General features: G+C 39.2%; 1 protein-coding gene across 1 annotated transcript in view; it reads left to right on the top strand.

Annotated features, from left to right (window-relative positions):
* The window catches only part of LOC140245443 (presequence protease, mitochondrial-like), a 50,730-nt gene that overhangs the window by 25,389 nt on the left and 5,409 nt on the right, over positions 1-19,932 (top strand). Inside the window, exons 10-22 of the mRNA XM_072325021.1 lie at positions 399-527; positions 2,012-2,125; positions 2,671-2,767; positions 3,411-3,684; positions 4,487-4,603; positions 6,124-6,253; positions 11,997-12,117; positions 12,889-12,965; positions 13,604-13,769; positions 14,719-14,819; positions 16,856-16,967; positions 17,127-17,239; positions 17,837-17,890. Of these exons, the coding sequence (XP_072181122.1) occupies positions 399-527; positions 2,012-2,125; positions 2,671-2,767; positions 3,411-3,684; positions 4,487-4,603; positions 6,124-6,253; positions 11,997-12,117; positions 12,889-12,965; positions 13,604-13,769; positions 14,719-14,819; positions 16,856-16,967; positions 17,127-17,239; positions 17,837-17,890 (1,605 nt within the window). The remainder of the gene's footprint in view (positions 1-398; positions 528-2,011; positions 2,126-2,670; positions 2,768-3,410; positions 3,685-4,486; positions 4,604-6,123; positions 6,254-11,996; positions 12,118-12,888; positions 12,966-13,603; positions 13,770-14,718; positions 14,820-16,855; positions 16,968-17,126; positions 17,240-17,836; positions 17,891-19,932) is intronic.

Raw genomic sequence — 19,932 nt, forward strand, 5'->3', positions numbered from 1 at the left:
AATTGAAGCATTTAATTGTTGTATGATTCTATTATGTTGAGCTATTATCTAGACTGTTTATAAAGTGGATCAATTTCAGATGAACCAGAAAACAGAAGTTTTGATCATATTTTTTTTCTGTTGAGTATGGTTTTCTTTCTTTACACATATTCACCATATTAAGGACTCTTCCTTACACATTCTAAAAGAATCTCAAGAATGGCCTATTTGAATGGTAGTATTGCTGATTGTGCTATGCTTAAATGATTTGAACTTGCATTTGAGTTTATGTGTTTGTTTCTCTTGTTAAGTAATTGTTAATATTAGTTCTTAATATCTTGGAACTGTATAGTGTTTTGATATACTTAACTTTCATAAAAGGTGTTGTTCAAATTTGTCCTATATTCATTATCCTACAGCATAACTGATGCTGAGGAAGTCTTTACATGTCAGCTATTGGGTTCTCTGCTGGTTGACGGGCCAACCTCACCTTTCTACCGCTCTCTGGTAGAAGCCAATATTGGATCTGACTATGCACCAGTTGTGGGGTAGGTTCATGCAACAATTTGTGTCAGGTTTTTATTTGAGCTTAGTGAATTTTGCTAAGCTTCAATGAAACTTACCTTGTTCAGCATCGCCATTATCATTTAACATACTGTCCCCATCAATATTAATCATGAAAATTATTGTGTTTGAATGCTGTATCTTCTTGATGACCAACTTCAAGGGATAATTGGTCATTCATGCTGAGGCCCTGCTTGCACGGAGGCAGACCTAGCATTCATGAATGTACAGAATGTGCTTTGGACAAATCATATCAACATGGCACTAAATTGTAAATCACCAAAAATGCTGGGGATGTGTAGGAGTGTAATTTTGTAGGTCTAGTTGCAAAAAAAAGAAAGAAAAAAGAAAGAAAAAGGAACTGACAAGCTGTTTAACTCCACTTGACTCGTGTTTGATAGTGAGTTTTATGCAGCGGAACATACTTGCTTGTAGATATATGATTTGTCAACAAGAGTTTTTTTCTGTCTTCCACAGTCTCATCTTTTCTTCTTTCATCCACGTACAAGAGTTTGTGTCTGCAGCATAATTTAGTATAAAAACAGTTGGTGTGGATCATACCCCCATCATCATGTAAACAACACCCTCATCAAGCCGCATGCACGCTACTAAACATGCATCATGTGCAACTAGACTCCTATGCATAGCGTGCTGCAGTGTGCTGCAGCAAGTTCTGCTATAGTGATATGTTGAAAAGATTGTATACTAAATGTTCAACATGTTAAAAGGTTGATGTAGTTTTGGTTGAGATGGGACTTCAGGTTTTTAAAATTTTTTGATGATTATTTTTTCAAGATATTGAGAAAACTCTTATGAAATATGAAAGAGCATATGATTTTAGAAGAATTCGAAGTTTAGTTGATGAAAATTGGTTTTGAAATGGCTGAGATATCAAAAACAAAGCAATCTTAATACAAGGTGGGACCCACCTTTTATTAGGATTGTTTTGTGTTTGTTTTTGGATTATCATATCTAAGCCATTTCAAAACTCATTTTCATCAAGTAAACTTTGCATTCCTCTTAGAATTGTATGCTCTAACATTTTATAAAGTGGTTTCTAAGTATCTCATAAAAAGTTAAAAGCTGAATCCTTATCTGGACCAATACTTCATTGACCCAAACCTCAGTGCTCTATATCAATTTGCAGCACCTCACAGTTTCTCCAAAATTATGATATTTGCAATCACTAGGAATTTTCCAAGTAGGCCCTATGCAGTTGCAGATTACCTGGTAGACGATACAAGATTATATAGACATTTGTGTTAGTAATTAATGGCCCTCCCCTTCAAACAACCACTTGTACTGTAGCTGTAGACAAGTTTCAGCTGCATTTCTTAGATGAAGTTTCCTACAAAGCTATAGTAAGCTAGTCACTCTGCTGCTGAGTACCACTAGGCAGTGACTGTGGAGAGTTGTATGGTATCCTTGTATAGTGATGCTTGTTTGAATCCATTGCTCACCTCCTCAGATTCAGCAACCATACCAAAGACTGCACATTTAGTGTTGGGCTTCGTGGTATCTCGGAGGAGGACACACACCAAGTCAAGCAGATCATTGAGAAAACCTTCCAGGAGGTCATTGAGTGAGTTTTATGTTCTTGAGTTTGAATTGTGACACAATCTTGCCAACATGAATGCTGTACACTTACACAGAATTCAATATATCTCCAAATCTAAGCAATCAGTTTGTAAGGTTATTCAGCACAAAAAATTGCCACTTATCACCAGTAGTACACACAAGCAATGAATGTCTATACCTGCTTTTTTTTTTATGGAGAAGCATTTTTTTTAAATTGCAGTGCATGCATTTCAACTTTTATTACATGCATAATAGTATATTTGGTTTATATTCATGATGAATTTAATTTGTTCAAAGTAGCTTGCTTGTATAATAATGAAGGTGAAATGTATTCTTTGAATTACAATATGTCTTTTAGTCACTTGACAAAGCAATTGATTATGTTCCATTGTCCCCTTGCCAATCAGAGCATGAAAGTGTATGTATTTTGTATGGATAATTTGCCTTTGTCCTCATTTGTATGTGTGAATTGCCCACTATCATTTCATAGGAGTTTGAAACAAAGTTTTATCATTATTATAATTTTTTTTTTTTTTTTTGTATTCACAGGACAGGATTTGAAGCTGAGCGCATTGAAGCCATTTTGCATAAGATAGAACTCTCTCAGAAGCACCAGACCACTCACTTTGGCCTTGGCCTTGTTGCTGTACGTATGCTCAATTTTCTCTCGGCCTTGTTGCTGTAGTATGTTCATCTTTCTGTAGACCTTGTTGTTGTTCATGTTTGCTTGTTGATAGTTCCCTGTCACCATTTATATCTTATCAACTGATTTTTCTCATCAGCTGTAAAACTTGAATCTATTTTCAGGTGTTTTTAAATGACTTATTTTGTGACAAGACTGCATCAGTTATTTTAGGCATAATTCATATAATGTACTAAGGAGTCTTGTGGGGAGCAGAGTAGGTGTTCAAATCAACAAGACAAGTAGGAATTAAGAAACAAGAAATGTACCAAATTATCCACCAGTCACTCACTTTGAAATTGGTCGACAGTAAAATGTGTAATGTACCATAGTATGGAAGGTGTTGTATGCACTGTTACACCACTTTTATGTGAAGTGTTGTTGATTACTTCTCAGTTTATTTAATGTGTGTCCGCCAAAACCAAAATAATACAGTTTGTATATCATTTAAATGATTTGTGTTATGACAGATTAGTACATGTAATGACTATTGTGACTTTTTTTTTGTGCCTCCGCCACAAAGTGTCGCTGGAGGCATATGTTTTTGTTTACATATTTGTGATAACATCAGTAAGATCTGTTTGTAATTTGCCATCTTTTTTTCCAGGGTCTGATGCCTTTCTGGAACCATGGTGATGACCCAACACCATTTCTCAAGCTCAGTCAATTGGTGGAACATTTCAAGTCAAAGATGACCTCTGACCCCAAGTTTCTGCAGATGAAGGTCAAAGACTACTTCCAGGTCAACCAGCACAAGTTGTGGCTGACGATGAAGCCAAAGGAGAGTTACACAGAAGAATTGGAGAAGGAGGAAAGAGAGAAGTTAGCTGGAATGATTAGTGATCTGGATGAGACAGACAGAAAAACTGTGTATGAGAAAGGTGAGTTAAAAAAAAAAAAATCTTGCTTCTCCTGTACCACTGCTCGTGCATGAAAATCTTTTGTTTTATTATGAACTCTGAAGTTTGTATAAACCAAGTGTTTGCTGTTAACTTTAAGAAGATCCATAATAGCTACAATGTACAGTACCTGTACATTTAGGAATCATAGACTGTAAATTTGAAGTTCTGATTATAAAGAAGTTGCATTCATTCAAAGAGCTGCAGTACTGCATGTCACACTCCCCCCCCCCAAAAAAAAAAAAGTTTCATTGCAACTTTTTGCTATCAAAATCATAAATTTTCTTCATGAGATGTATCAGTGGAAAGATATGCTTCTCTTCTTTCACTTGATGTACAACTCAGTGTTCATCATTCATGCATAACTGAGCTACAACAATGGACAGTGGGGCTACCAAATTTTCATTTGCATGCAGAATTGCAACTTTTGAGTGAGTTTCTATTAGACTTTTACAGTTATCTTTTTGAAAAACAAAGTTAATAATTAAAATCCATACTTTCTTCATTCATATGAGACCTTATGCACAAAATATGAATGATGCACGCCTTCACTGTCCTTTGTTTTAACTCAGACATGCATGAATTATGAACACTGAATTGTGCATTAAATGAAAGATGAGTAGCTTATCTTTCCATTCATATATATCTCATAACGCATGTGATGTATAATTTTGATAGCAAAAAGTTGCAATGAAACTTAGTTCAATTTTTTTTCCCCAGGGACACTGTATAGTTTTAAAGCTTGTTATCTCTGTTTTTATGTCTTACAATGGTTGGTTTTCAGGCTGTGAGCTCTATGAAGAGCAGAAGAAGGAGGAAGATTTGACCTGTCTGCCAAGTTTAAAGGTCAATGACATTGACCGAAAGGTCATAAGAACATCTGTTGAAGCCAGAGAGATAGGTAAGACTGAAATTCAATATTTGCTGGAAGATAATACAAACACCACAAACACATAGTTTTTTTTTTTTTTTTTTTTTTTTTTTTTTTTACAAAGTACAAGCATGTCACTTTGCTGTGAGATCTGTATGCATTCATGCTCTGTCTTTCTCAGAAAGAATATTTCCCCTACAAATGCTTTGAATATGGGAAATGTAGAATTAGACGCTGTAATATATGGTTTAGTTCCATAATGTCCCCAGTGCTAGCTATGAGGTGGTGAAACGATTGATGAAGGAAATTCAGGAAAAATTAGGTGGAAAGATACGCACAGAAAAGTAAGAAGGTGATTGCCTGAAAATGATTGATGGATGTAAAGTTAAAGGTTTCATACCATTAAAAAAGAAAGAAGAAATAGATAGACTCTAGGAATGTACTGATTGAGGAGAAGTGACTGTTTTACCTGGAAGAGAGGAGTGATGAAGTAAGTAGTAATTTTATTGAGGAAGAGGTTTAAGTCTTGAGTGGAATGTGATGTAGACAGCTTGAACAATACATGTAAAGAGGGGGGAAATGTGGATTTGATTTGAGCGTGAGTGGTCAAGGTGCTTAACCCTATTCTAACTGGGGGGGGGTCAAATTGACCCCCCCTCGACGTTTCGCGCCACGATTTCGCAACGCGCAAAGATTTTGCCGCGTCATTTCACGACTTTTTTCATTGAAGTCTCCCGCATATTTTGAGACCAAATTCACGACGTCCGGGTGCACCGTTTTGAAGTTACATAATGTTTTGCATATGCATGTCAACCAAAAAACAGCTCAAATTCATGATATCGTGTGCAAATCCAATGCAAATTGTGTTTTTTGGTTAAACTGATATAAATTAGATTATTTCAACTTTTAACCATTAAAAATAATCAATTCTAGTGTAGATAAGCCTGAAAAAGTGCCTGCAACAAATTTTGGCCAAAAAACAATAGAAAACAAAAGGTCGAAAAAACAATGAAATACATAAGAAATTAAAAAAAACAATAAAAAACAAAAGAAATTGATTTCGATTGTGCTATTGTTTTACACGCAAATTGTTTGATGTGTCTTGAGGAATTCTGACACATTTAGCAATCCTCCAGTCTTTTTGATGGAGTTATAGGTGAAAATATGATTTCATGCACAAATTTGCATAATTAATTTATTAAAAATAGAAAGGCAATATTTTTCTATTGTATGACCATGTAATCTTGTAGTTGACATCCAGCTCTATCTTCAGGCAAAATTTTGCGGTGATCGCACGATTGGCGGCCGAGATCTGAAGGGGGGGGTCAAATTGACCCCCAGTCAGTAAAAACTTGGTCTCAAATAGCCCAGTTAGAATAGGGTTAATTCCCATAGGTAAGAAGGTAAGGTATTGATATAATGTCAGAAGAGTTTCTAAGAAAGTGAATCCAGAAGTTAAAGTACAAAGGAACAAATAGCAATAATGTCTTTCATTATTCTTTTGACTGTGATTATTGTCATTTCTTTTTTTCATTCAATGCCCATACCAGCTGGTGTGCATGTACAGTGCTGTGAGCAGCCAACCAATGGCATCACATACTTCAGGGCGATGCTCACCCCTTCCAACATCCCTGAGGAACTACAAATCTACCTTCCACTCTTCTCTAACATCATCACCAAGTGAGCACTGGAGTCAGAATCATCAGGTTTTGAAATGACCAACATCCACTAATACAATATTGCCCAGTCTCTTAACTTGTACTATTCTCTCTGTGTGTAGGTTTGTGTATACAGCTGTACACAAGTGTGTACTCATACTACAACTTTATTAAATGGATTAACTTATTTCTTTCTGTAGAATGAATGTCTTGAGATATTGATGAAGTTACAGCTGTATCACTGATCTACTGTATGAGTTCATACACATCTTTACCAATCAGAGAAGAAAGCACTCCAGAATGAGTGCACAAAACAGTCCTGGTTAAAATCTGTGCATTGACAGTTAGTTTCCAGACATCGGTGCATTGACAGTGTGCAAACAAAGTCTTCTTCTTGGTTGTCTCTCGAAGTCCGAGGAAGACTTAGGTGTTGCGCCCTCGTTAATGTGTTCGCATGTGACTGCGTAGTCCAAAACTGGAGGCACACATGCGGTTACAGGTGGAACATGGAATGCCAGACGGTGGGACACAGATACAGCTTGATGCCGTCTCTCCCGAGCAGCTGCAAGGCGTTGGCGGCGGTTAACTTCAAAGGCAGTTACAGCCTTCTTTGTTAGGCTCGCCATCGATATCTGTCTACAGCAGCTGTCTCAAGTTCACGGGGTTGTAAATGCGCCCATTTGAGGTTGGCCTTGAGATTGTCTTTATAACGTTTCTTGGGATGGCCTTGATTGCGATTGCCCTGCGACAGCTTGCTATAGAGGAGCTGACGAGGGATTCTTGACTCTTCCATGCGGATGACATGACCAGACCATCGAAGTTGAGCTTGGAGGATTTTGGCCTCAGTGCTTGATGTCCTGGCTCTGTCCAGGACCTCTTGGTTTGTGATGTGATCTTGCCATCGAATATGCATAATGGACCGCAGAGAGCGCATGTGGAACTGTTCCAGCTTTTTGGTATGCCTGCGGTACAGGGTCCATGTTTCGCAGCCGAAGAGCAGAGATGACAGGACAACTGCGTTGTACACCTTGAGTTTGGTTGAAAGGCGAACGTTTTTGTGTTGTAGGACTTTCGTGCGTAGTCCTTCAAGTGCCAAGCTGGCCATCTGTATTCTTGCTGCTATTTCATTGTCAAGAGTACCGTCACTGGAGAGCGTACTGCCCAGGTATTTGAAGCTTTTGACATGCTTAAGCTGTGTGCCATTAACAGTGATGCTTGGCTGGCAGGGTGCACTGTTCGGTGCTGGCTGGAGGAGGACTTCTGTCTTTCTGAGACTGATTGTAAGGCCAAACATCTTCGACGCTTCAGAGAACTTGTTGACGATCAACTGTAGGTGGTTCTCTCCATGTGCCATCAGAGCACAATCATCTGCGAACAGAGCTTCAAGAATGAGCCTTTCCAGCACCTTTGTCTTTGCTGCAAGGCGTCGCAGATCAAACAGCGACCCATCTAATCTGTACCTGATGTAGATGCCGAGGTCAAGGTCTCTGACAGCGTGGAACAGGACTTGTGCGAAGTAGAGGTTGAACAACACGGGGGCGAGCACACAACCTTGCTTTACACCATTGGAGATGGCAAATTTTTCGGATGGTTCACCGTTTGACAGAACCTGACCAGTCATATTTTCATGGAACAATCTAATGAGTGTAGTGAACTTTGCTGGACAGCCAAGTTTTCTAAGAATTGTCCAGAGTGCTTCCCTGTTGACACTGTCGAATGCCTTTGTTAGATCTATGAAGACAGCATAGAGGTTCATGTTCTGCTCGATGCACTTTTCCTGGACCTGTCTCATAACAAAGACCATGTCGACAATACAACGATTGCGTCGAAAACCACACTGAGTCTCAGGGAGGTTTTTCTCTGCAACTGTGGAGATCAGCCTATTCAGAATGACACGGGCAAGGATTTTTCCAGCAATGGACAAGAGGGATATGCCTCTATAGTTTCCACAGTCTGCTCTTGAGCCTTTGTTTTTGAATAAGGCAACTATAGTGGCATCACGGAAGTCGGCTGGCATTTTTTCTTCATTCCAGATACTGGTAAGAACATCATAGAATGCCTCAAAGGCCTGGTCGCTGAGTGCCTTGTACACCTCTGCAGGAATACCCTCCTGGCCAGATGCCTTTCCTGGGTTTATCTGTTTGATGGCTTTCTTGGCTTCGGCTATGGATGTCGGAACATCAAGTTCCTCTTTCACTGTTTGCTGTGGGACCTGATCAAGTGCGGCTTGTTCAACTGCAGACGAGTGATTCAGGAGTTGACTGAAGTGTTTCTTCCATCTCTCATTTATGCCAGCCCTGTCCCTGATCAAGGTGGTTCCATCTGCTGACAGCAATGGACAGGAGCCTGATTTTACAGGGCCAAAGACTGCTTTGATGGAGCTGAAGAACTCTTTAGATTGGTTCGAGTCAGCAAAACTCTGTATCTCTTCAGCTTTTTTCTCCCACCATTGATCTTGCATTTTGCGCAGTTTTTGTTGGGCCTTTTTCAGTAATGACTTGAATCTGTTCCTCTTAGAGATGGAGTCATTATCGTTCTGCCATTCCATGAAAGCCGTGTTCTTTTCGGCAAGCAGCTCATCGATGGCAGCATTGTTCTCATCAAACCATTCCTTGTGGTGTCACTTCTTGAGGCCAAGCTCTAGCTTGGCAGCGTCGGTCAGCACTTCTTTCAACTGGTTCCACTTTTGCATTGGGTCTCCAGTCAGTGGTCCAGTGGAAGACAGCTTTTCATTGAGCCTAGATTGGAACTTCTGCAGGACGAAAGGATGCTTGAGTCTGGCTGTGTTGAAGGCAGTACGAACAAGCTTTGGTCGTCTATGGTGATGGGGAGCGATGTGCAAGTTCATGGTGGTGCAGACAAGCCTGTGATCTGTCCAGCATTCAGCTCCTCGCATGACCCTGGTAACATAGACGTCCCGGAGATCTCTCTGTCGAACAATGATATAGTCCATCAGGTGCCATTGTTTTGATCTGGGATGCATCCAGGTAGTCTTGTACTTGTTTGCCAATCTGAACACTGTGTTTGTAATGACGAGGTCAAACTCAGCACACTTAATCAACTGCAGGAGGCCGTTGTTGTTCATCTTGCCAACACCATGTCTACCAAGAACCCTGTCCCATCGACCATGGTCGCTGCCTACTCGAGCGTTGAAGTCTCCTAGAAGGATGATTTTGTCAGTGGCCGGGATCGTATTGAGTATGGAACTGAGGTCGGCATAAAACTCTTTGATTGCTTCCTCTGAACTTGTTAGCGTTGGAGCATATGCACTAATGATTGTTGCATGTCGCTTATGACTGAGGGGCAGGCGTAATGTCATAAGCTGTTCACTGATGCCAGTGGGTAGGTCTGAAATTTGTCTCATCAGACTGGTCTTTATAGCCAGGCCAACTCCATGGATCCCGTCTTCCTTTTGGGCTTTGCCTTTCCAGAAAAAGGTGTAGCCAGTGGTAGGTTCTGTGAGTGAGCCTTCCTCTGCAATCCGAGTTTCACTGAGGGCAGCAATATCAATGTTGTAGCGTGACAACTCTTTGGCAACTAGGGCTGTTCTCCTTTGCGGCCTTGCTGCATCATCTCTGTCCATGAGGGTACGGACATTCCGTGCTCCCAAAAGCAGTTTTGTTTTTCTTTCTGTTTGTTTCCTTATTTGATTTCGACCGCTGAGTTGGATGATCCTGTCAGCTGCGGTAAACTGACCAGATGCAGTAGGGCAGGCAATGTTTAGGCCACCTTTTCTAGGTCCCTCCCTTACTAGGGTGAGCAGTGCTGTCCTAAAGAGGGCTGCTCAGTCGCCCTGGATGCTGCCGAACTTCTCTGCTGCCCTGGGTACATAGAAGAGCGACCACTTGTCCAGAACCGCCTACGTGTGGGATTGCGACTACAACTGCCAGTGGTCACCTACACCTGTTGCTTCACCGCTCCTCCATCGCCGCAGGACTTTTACAGAAGTTGGGTTACGTGGGAGGTAGAGAGCACAACGTAACCTGTGCTTGAATGGGTTTTAAGTGGGAAAACTGTTGCACTGGAGCAAACCCACTCTCTCGGCCTCAGAAGTCAGGTTCCAGTGGCACGAATATATCGTTACGTCTGGGGGCTTCGTTGGCTGCAATGGATGGCCAGGTCTTCTTTCGTGCTCTGACATGCCCTTCGCACTCCACAGTGCTTTTGCTGAGTCGCCTTCACAGCCGTTGAAACACAAGATTTCTTCCGCCTGGTCTGCCGAAACAGGCTTGGTTAATTGGTTCAGGCGAGCAAAGTCCCTTGGTGAATGGCCTGCCAAGGCAAACGAGTTCCACCTGCCCGGGTTTTGAAGTCAGAGGTTTCCTTCTCCTGAGATAGATTTTCAACCAAGGTGTTCAGGGTTGAGGGTTCCACCAGCCCAGAGTGGCATGTTTTTTATCGGGGTTGTCTCCCCTAGATCCGCCATGTTCAGCCGTGGTAGGGGCGCCTCGTACAGGCACATGGTCGGTCTTCACCATGAGGGAAGCTGGTGTGTTTTTGGGACTAGGTCCCATGTATTGCACTACTCATGGTGCTGGATATGGGGAGACCAGTCTAGGACGCCCAGGGGGCAGAGGGGGCCACCTAGTAAAGGTACTACTCCTCCAGTGATCCTAACCCCTCTAACATCATCACAAAGTGAGCACTGGAGTCAGAATCATCAGGTTTTGAAATGACCAACATCCACTAATACAATATTGCCCAGTCTCTTAACTTGTACTATTCTCTCTGTGTGTAGGTTTGTGTATACAGCTGTACACAAGTGTGTACTCATACTACAACTTTATTAAATGGATTAACTTATTTCTTTCTGTAGAATGAATGTCTTGAGATATTGATGAAGTTACAGCTGTATCACTGATCTACTGTATGAGTTCATACACATCTTTACCAATCAGAGAAGAAAGCACTCCAGAATGAGTGCACAAAACAGTCCTGGTTAAAATCTGTGCATTGACAGTTAGTTTCCAGACATCAGTGCATTGACAGTTAGTTTCCAGACATCAGTGCATTGACAGTGTGCAAACAAAGTACTGTGACTGTTTAACCCGTTGAGAACGGACTGATTTTGCTACAACATGCATTTCCCATAGACCCCTGCCCGAGTATACTCGGGACTCGTCCTCAACGGGTTAAAGGGGATGACTAGTAACTGATCAGTGGGATTCAGTGGGAATGCTGGGGGATGATTTTTCAAATCCTTGTGGGATTCATTTATGATTACATTATATATCTATTGTTGTGTGAAAATTATTTGACACTTCAGAATGGTCTCATATTCAAGTAATGTGCAGTTTAATGTTTCCAGGTTTGCATACCTGTACAGAGATGGGGCGATCATTAAACGACCGTAAACGATCGCCATATCACTGTATAGGCATGTTAGCCTGGAAACATTGAACTGCACATTACTTGAATGTGATACCATTCTGAAGCAAATAATTTTCACACAACAATAGATATATAATGTACTTTTAAATGAATCCCACAAGGATTGGAACAATCATCCCCCAGCATTCCCACTGATTCCCACTGATCAGTTACTAGCCATCCCCAAGACATCTGTTCAGTGAGCTGTAACATGATATTGCACACTGAACACATGCTCTAAAGTGTGTGTAAATACATGTATATGATATATAGGTTTAATGTTTACACCTTCAATTAATTGCTGTAAGGCATCAGTGAATAGTGTTGAAGCAAGTTTGTATACTCTGTTCCAGCGTGTAAAAATAAAAAGCTATTGATATGTTTCTCTTTACAAGGATGGGTGCTGGTGATCTAAACTTTCGTGAATTTGCACAGCGAGAGGAATTGAAGACTGGTGGAATCACTGCATTCAGACGCATCGCTCAGTTTCATAGTGACATCATGCAGTATGAACAGGTAGTGTGAATAGATCCCTATTGTTCTATAATCTGAATAGGTAGCATGGTCAATTCCACAGTGGTCTTGTTTGCAAACAGGTAGTGTGATAAACAAAGTAGTGTAAAAAGGTATGTTGTGCTATAAAGAGCACCATGTCAAATATTTTGTGAAACAATGGTTTTATCATACATCTCATTTCTTAATCATGTGAACACAGAGTGTGATACATCACTCAGTGCTACAAGCCAGACATACATTGTCAAGAAGCTGTGTTGTTGTATCAAATCTGAATGGCACTTGGTGTGAAAAATACTGCTGTATGCTGTATCTCCATTCAGAGAATATATCAAGTTTGTCTGAATGAATAGAGTCTGATCAACATGTGGAAATTTAAGAATTCACATCCCTGGTATCAGTTTGAACAGTTGCCATCAAAACCTTGTTATGAAATCTAATCAAGTAATTGTCAGAGGATAATATTGGATCTAGAGAGGGAATCTTATCAATATGTGAAGAAATATCAGCCAGTGCTGCCCAACACACACAATTACTATGAAAATTAATTTTTTTTTTCTTCGTGTCGCTTTGCGAGCATACATCATCCAAAACTCATTGATATTGTATACCAAACGTGCTACATAGTATATCTATGTAGTTGAATACTAATACACAGATGAGGTACAAATGTAGTACAACGTATAAAGAGAATGACATGAATGATGGAAAGAATCAAGCTGTGTACGGAGCTCTGTCTGTAGTGACTTGTGTTTTGATCTCTTTTCACTTCAGGGAATTGGCATGTTTTCCTTCTGTTTGGACAGAAATCTTCAAGAAATGTTTGACTTGCTCTGCAGTGTCTTCACCAGGTATGTCTTCATTATGTTTGCTGTCATTCTAAATGTTTGTTTACTCATATACATTGTACACATACTTCTTTGGTTTGTCTTCATATGTCGATGTTGAAACTTTCTACAAGAGGCTGTTTTATACAAGTGAAACAATTCTTGGTCTGACAAATAATAAGTGCAATCCAAAGTCAGCGTGCTTTGTTAAAACAAAGTCTCTGATGTGTTCACCATTGAAGTGCAATTGTTACAAGTTGAATCTACCAGAGATTTGATCTGCTGGGGGAAAATAGTTGATATTGTGAACTTTAAAAAATGGCCATGTATGTTTTAAAAAGGCATACAAAATGAGAAAAAAATGACAGTCATTATTTGGATGTTACCACATGCTGCAGTTATCACTACAACATTTGAAAAAGTAAAAATGAAACAAAGTGTAGGCAGGGACAAGAATTAAAATTCATGATGTCCTGTAAAGCTATATTTCATAAATAAAAAATCTGAGTAAAGGCATAAATTTATGTATTTTGTATTCATGACATATAAAAAGCAATTCATGGCTTGGAAAACAAAAGATGTTACACCATAGGTGAACTTTTTCTGAACAGGTCTGGCCAGTATAAGTTAAGTACTAACTTGTCTTTAAATACCGAATGTAGCCCCAGACTTGAGGATAAAGAACATTTGACCACTCTAGTAAGGATGGAGGCAGCTGACCTGTCCAGCTCTCTGACCAACATGGGACATGCCTATGCCATGAAAAGAGCAAGCAGCAGTCTGTCGCCCTCTGGAAGGCTCCATGAAATAGCAAGTGGCATGTCACAAGTGAGTCGTGTGGTCAATGAATGACTAGTTCAAGGATCAAATGAAGTCTAAATACCTAACTATTTCTCTTTGCACAGTACATTCAGAAAACTTGGATGAGTTGTAGCACATAATTTTGAATTGATGTCAGAAGTCCTGTTTACTTGTTTGCACACAAGAAATGACTTCTCAATGGATTGATTTTATGCCACATGAGAGATAACACACCTCTACATCAGAGGTGTATTCTGTGTATTCGAAGTAAGGATTTCCAGCCTGCAAATGGTCATGTGACCCTGATGGCATGCTTATTAACCTATCAAATCATGGGGGGGGGGGGGGGGAGAAGAGGGAGGAGAGTTGGGGTTAGCTGCAGATAATACCTTGTCACCACTAGATTAACACCTGTGAAGTTCACTATATATCTCAGCTGAGCTGGAACTAGTTTAATTTATCAAATCTCTACAAAATCAGAAGAAATTTACAACACATTGCCAATTTGAGAGAGGAAGAGGAACAGTACTTTTCTGAAATGTGTTGCCAACTTTGGAATCAGTAATGAATTCAGCAATTTAGAAGTGTTTGAAATTTCTGTACCCGAAACAAAGAGTTATACAGTAACAAAAAGCTACAATAAAGAGAGAATGTTGCAGTCCACCTTATAAAACAGTAAAAATGGATGATAAACTGTTAAATAAGCAAGACGTAGCAACAAATCACAGACAAATGGTTTCTTTCACTTGGTCGGTTGCTATCAAGATTAAAAGCAAGGGCACATTGTTGTACATACGTGTATGTAATTGTGTGTTTGTTTTTACAAGAATTTGTAATTGTGAAAATGTGAAATAATTTTAATGTGTATCAAGCAGCAAGAAATTTTAGTATTGAATCATTGTGTCTTTGTCTGTGCATTGTGTTAGTAACATCTTGACAGTGAATTAATATATTTGTTTTGTGTAACCTTTTGTAGGTTGCATTCCTGAAGGAACTAGCTGAGAAGGAAGACATTGACCCACTTCTTAGCCAGCTACAGACCATAGCTTCCTTGGTGCTCAATAAAGATAACCTGAGGTAGGTGTGTGTATGTAACCTGAGGTAGGTGTGTGTGTGTAACCTGAGGTAGGTGTGTGTGTGTAACCTGAGGTAGGTGTGTGTGTGTAACCTGAGGTAGGTGTGTGTGTGTAATCTGAGGTAGGTGTGTGTGTGTAACCTGAGGTAGGTGTGTGTGTGTAACCTGAGGTAGGTGTGTGTGTGTGTAACCTGAGGTAGGTGTGTGTGTGTAACCTGAGGTAGGTGTGTGTGTGTAACCTGAGGTAGGTGTGTGTGTGTAACCTGAGGTAGGTGTGTGTGTGTAACCTGAGGTAGGTGTGTGTGTGTAACCTGAGGTAGGTGTGTGTGTGTAACCTGAGGTAGGTGTGTGTATGTGCAGGCAGTTCATGTCATGACAACTAATCTCTCAGGCTTCCAAGAATATCATCAACGGTTTGTGGAAACAAAAAGAATCAACATTTAACCCTAAAAAGACTGGGCTATTTTGGTAGCTCGAAAGACTGGGGGGGGGCCTAAAGGGCCCCCCCTTAAGATCTCGGTCGTAGATCGCGCGATCGCCGCGGAAATTTGCACAATGGTAGTGTGCGATGTAATCTACAAGATCATATATTTAAATTTTCCAAAATAGTCTTCTTTTATTTTATTTTGATTAATTATGCTAATTTATGTGAGAAATCAGACTTTTTTATCTAAATCAGTAAATAAAGCTCCAAAAGTGCTCATTTTTGGTCTAGATATTCTTTGTAGCATTCTTAGCAAATGTACTTGAAAAAAAATTCGGTATCAAAATCAATTTCTTATTTATCTTATTGTTTTATGAATTTCTTATGTATTTCTTTGTTTTTTCGACCTTTTGTTTTTGTTGTTTTTTTCAGCAAAATTTGTGGCAGACCCTTTTTGAAGCATAACACGACTAAAACAAATTGATTTAGCCATTGAGAGTAAAAATAAGCATATTTATATGAACCATGTGATAAAACTCAATTTGTATTGACTTTGTACACAAAATCACATTTTTGAGCCATTTTCGGTCTCACGTGCATGTACAAAAAGTTATGTAACTTCACAACCGTACCCCCAGGCGTCACAAATTTGGTGTCAAAATGTGCGGGAAACTTGAAAGAAAAAAGTCATAGAGCATCGCGGCGAGAGCATTGCGTGTTGCTGAGTAATCGCGCGAAATGTCGAGGGGGGGGGCCTTTTAGGCCCCCCCCCAGTCTTTTTAGGGTTAACACAGACATCTCATGGATATCTTGGACTAGTATTTCATACAAATAGTGTGTCATTGCAACTGATTGACAAATTGCCCTACATCAATGTAAATAATCAATCAGTTGCAATGAAAAACTTCTCGACGGAAGAATTTCATGAATTTAGATAGTGTGTCATTCCTTTGTATGAACCTAGTCCAATTGTGCATGAACTACATCTACATGAATTATGTGTCTTTATTCAAAGAAATGTAAAAGCAAACCCGCATATTATGTATAATTTTTGTCATGGTTGTTGAAAAAACAACAACAACAATGAATAATTGGTGTGTATTTATGTCAATGTGTGGTGATTTGTCAATCACTTGCAGTGAAAAGAACTTGATACAAGAAACAGTAATTTGAATAACAAAAAACTTATTACAGAAAGGGAAAAGCAATGAACCCTTACACTTTCAGATTTGTCATGCATCACATATACAGGATGTGTGTGAATGGGGAAGGGGGGGGGGGCGGGGGAGGCAATCAAAACCACAGGTTTGCTTACAGGCCCTCTCTGAGTTGTTGTATGTCTTTGCACACATATTGCTAGGGTTATTATTACAAACCAGTTGTATGAACTTTGTTAGTATACTTACATTGTTTATCATATATGATAGTATTGATACATGTATGTGGAATTATGTATAAAGAGGGACATGTATTTGTTATCTTGTGGTGTATTTAAAATGTTGCATTTGTATACATGTAATGAAAAACTTTTTTTGCTGAATTATTAATACAGGTAGTGTAATGTATTCCACAAACTCTGTAAAATGTTTTGTGGTTTGTTTATTCATGCCGTAGGTGTGCAATTAACTCCAGCCCAGAAGGAATGGATCAAGCAATGAGTGAGGTTGAGAGACTCATCAGAAATATACCAGGGACACCAAGAATCCATGACCAACAACTAACCCAGGTGAGTCTGTACAGAGGGAGATTTTACCAGTGAGATAATATTAGTAATGACACATACTTTAATCTTTTTCTTAGGGAAGTGGAAAGAGGAGGTCTTGTTTTTGTATATGTATTAATAAAAAATTGACCAAAAATTCAACTCTTTTATGTCTCTCGGCAGGTTGATACATTCTCACCATCAGAAGAGAAGACGCACTATGAACTTCCTTTCCCTGTCAATTACATGAGTCATGCTGTTTGTGGTGTACCATTCACACATCCAGACTTCCCAAAGTAAGTTTTAGAGTTTATGTTTCATGTGAATTGAGTGAGTCACACTGTTTAATATGTTTGTTATATTAAGTCAGCACTGTAGAAATTTTATACATTACACCTCAGAGTTTTAAAGCTGAGTAAAGAATGTTCTCTTCTCAGTAGAGTACATTACATAATATTAGGGGTGTTTTACATACTAATTCAGTGTGAAGTGTTTCATTCAGCTTTTTGTGTAAATGTACCAATAACAATGATCTCAGATTTTTTAAATTGTCAGTCAGGTGAAATGAATCTGAGGATTCAGCTCCTATGCACACTGCACAACTCTATTCAAGGACTGGGGCTATAGAGTTAATTGACATAAGTTTTGAACAACTAAAAGGCAGCGCTTTCTTCATAAATTTGGGGACCTTTTACTGCAATTAGTAAAGAATTTCATGTAGAATGGAAGGTATGTCTTAGGGTATGCAGTTGTAGTGTCAAACTTTTTGGAGCCACACCAAGTTTAATTGGAAATACAAAATTTTATATAGAATTAAGACTTTCAGATGATCAACGTAAAATTCATGTGAAAAGAAAGTTCATTGATGATGCTTTGTTGTTTTTTTTTAACAGACTGAGGGTTCTTGCTAGGTTGATGTCTGCCAAATTTCTACACAGAGAAATCAGGTAAACAAAAAAGAAATTGAAATAATACTTGCATGTGCAGTATGCAGTACAATATTATTATTATTTTTTTTTTTTCCGAACGTAAAATTTTAATGTTGTGAAATGAGTGTCTGAGGCAAGATGATATGTTACAAGAGTTTGTGTCTTCACAGTCAAACCTGTATGTTGTGACTAACATATGAGGGAGTCATTTATCTTCATCAGTTTTATCCACAACCACAGTGTTAGACAAATGTAAGGATACTGACCTTCATTTTGAGACTGACAAACTCAATTTTAAGCTAAGAATGTTAAATGGTTTAATGAAGCTCAAGAACTTTGTTCCCAATTATGTACCATCTATGTAGAATGTTGTTTTTTTTTTTTAGCTCACCTGAGCCAAAGGCTCAAGTGAGCTATTGCGATCGCCCTTTGTCCGGCGTCCGTCGTGCGTCGTCTGTCATGCGTAAACTTTTTACATTTTCATCTACTTCTTGAAAACCCCAGGACTGATTTCCATCAAACTTGGCAGGTAGCATCCCTAGGGGGTTAGGAACTCAATCTGTCAAAATGGGCGCCATGCCCCACCCAGAGGGCCCCAGGCTGCCCCAATCCCCCCCCCCCCAAATTTAGGAATCTTAAAAAGTTTGGGCCCTTTTTTTTATTGTACATTTTCATCTTCTACTTGAGAATGCCTGGTCAAATTTTAGTGGAGCTGTGAATAATTTAGTGACTGCGTGAAAGGTGAACTTGCGATACTCAGGTGAGCGCTAGACTCGGGATCTCAATTTATCAAAATGGGCACCATGCCCCACCCAGAGGGCCCCAGGGGGCCCCAATCCCCCCCCCCCAAAAAAAAAAAAAAAAAAAAAATTAGGAATCTTAAAAAATTTGGGCCCTTGTTTTTTATTGTACATTTTCATCTTCTACTTGAGAATGCCTGGTCAAATTTTAGTAGAGCTGTGAATAATGTAGATTAGTGACTGCATGAAAGGTGAACTTGTGATACTCAGGTGAGCGCTAGACCTGCGGGTCTCTTGTTTTTTTCTGCAATGAGTAGGATCTTCAGATCCATTTTGGGAAAAGATGCAGATTGTCATGTTGTTATCAGTGGTGTTGTAATCATCTCAGATTTCCAGGCAAATGCCACTTTTTTTTCAATCCTCTCCCTGAAAGAACAGAGACACTATGGTGGTGATATGTGCTATATAAGAACAGCATTATCAATGGGGTATCCAGGAGGGAGTGCACCGGGTGTGCGCAAAAAAAAAAGAAAAAAGAAAAAGAAAAAAAATTTTGTAAAGGCCCCTCCCCTTTAAGGAATTCCTTTGATCATTATTATTATTATTATTATTATTATTATTATTATTATTATTATTATCATTATTATTATTATCATCATTATCATTATTATTATTATCATTATTATCATTATCATTATTATTGTTATTATTATTGTTGTTATTATTATCTATATTATTATTATTATTATTATTATTATCATTACAATCATTATCAATATTATTGTTGTTATTAGTATCAATATTATTATTATTGTTATTATTATTATTATCATTATTATCATTATCATTATTATTATTATCATTATTATTGTCCCCGCCGAACGAGTTCGAGCAGGGGACTATGAAACGGGCTCCGTACGTGTGTGTGTCCGTGTGTCCGTCCGTCCGTCCGTCCGTCCGTCCGTCCGTGTGTCCGTGTGTCCGTGTGTGCGTCCGTGTGTGATCAAAATGTTCAAAATGCTACTCCTTCGCCATTTCTAACCCGATTTTGATTCTGTTTGCTTTATATGATAGCACTACATGGGAGCTTTGAAACTTCTATACAGAATTTCAGTTGTGACCTTTGACCTTGACCTTTGACCTATATTGTACATTTTGCTTCAAAATGCTACTCCTTCGCCATTTCTAACCCGATTTTGATTCCGTTTGCTTTATATGATGGCACTAGGTGAGGGCTTCAAAACTTCTACACAGAAGTTTGACCTTTGACTTCTTTGACCTTTGACCTTGATTTTTGACCTATATTGTACATTGCCTACA

This window comes from Diadema setosum, chromosome 22 (genome assembly GCF_964275005.1).
Source record: "Diadema setosum chromosome 22, eeDiaSeto1, whole genome shotgun sequence".
NCBI lineage: Eukaryota > Metazoa > Echinodermata > Echinoidea > Diadematoida > Diadematidae > Diadema > Diadema setosum.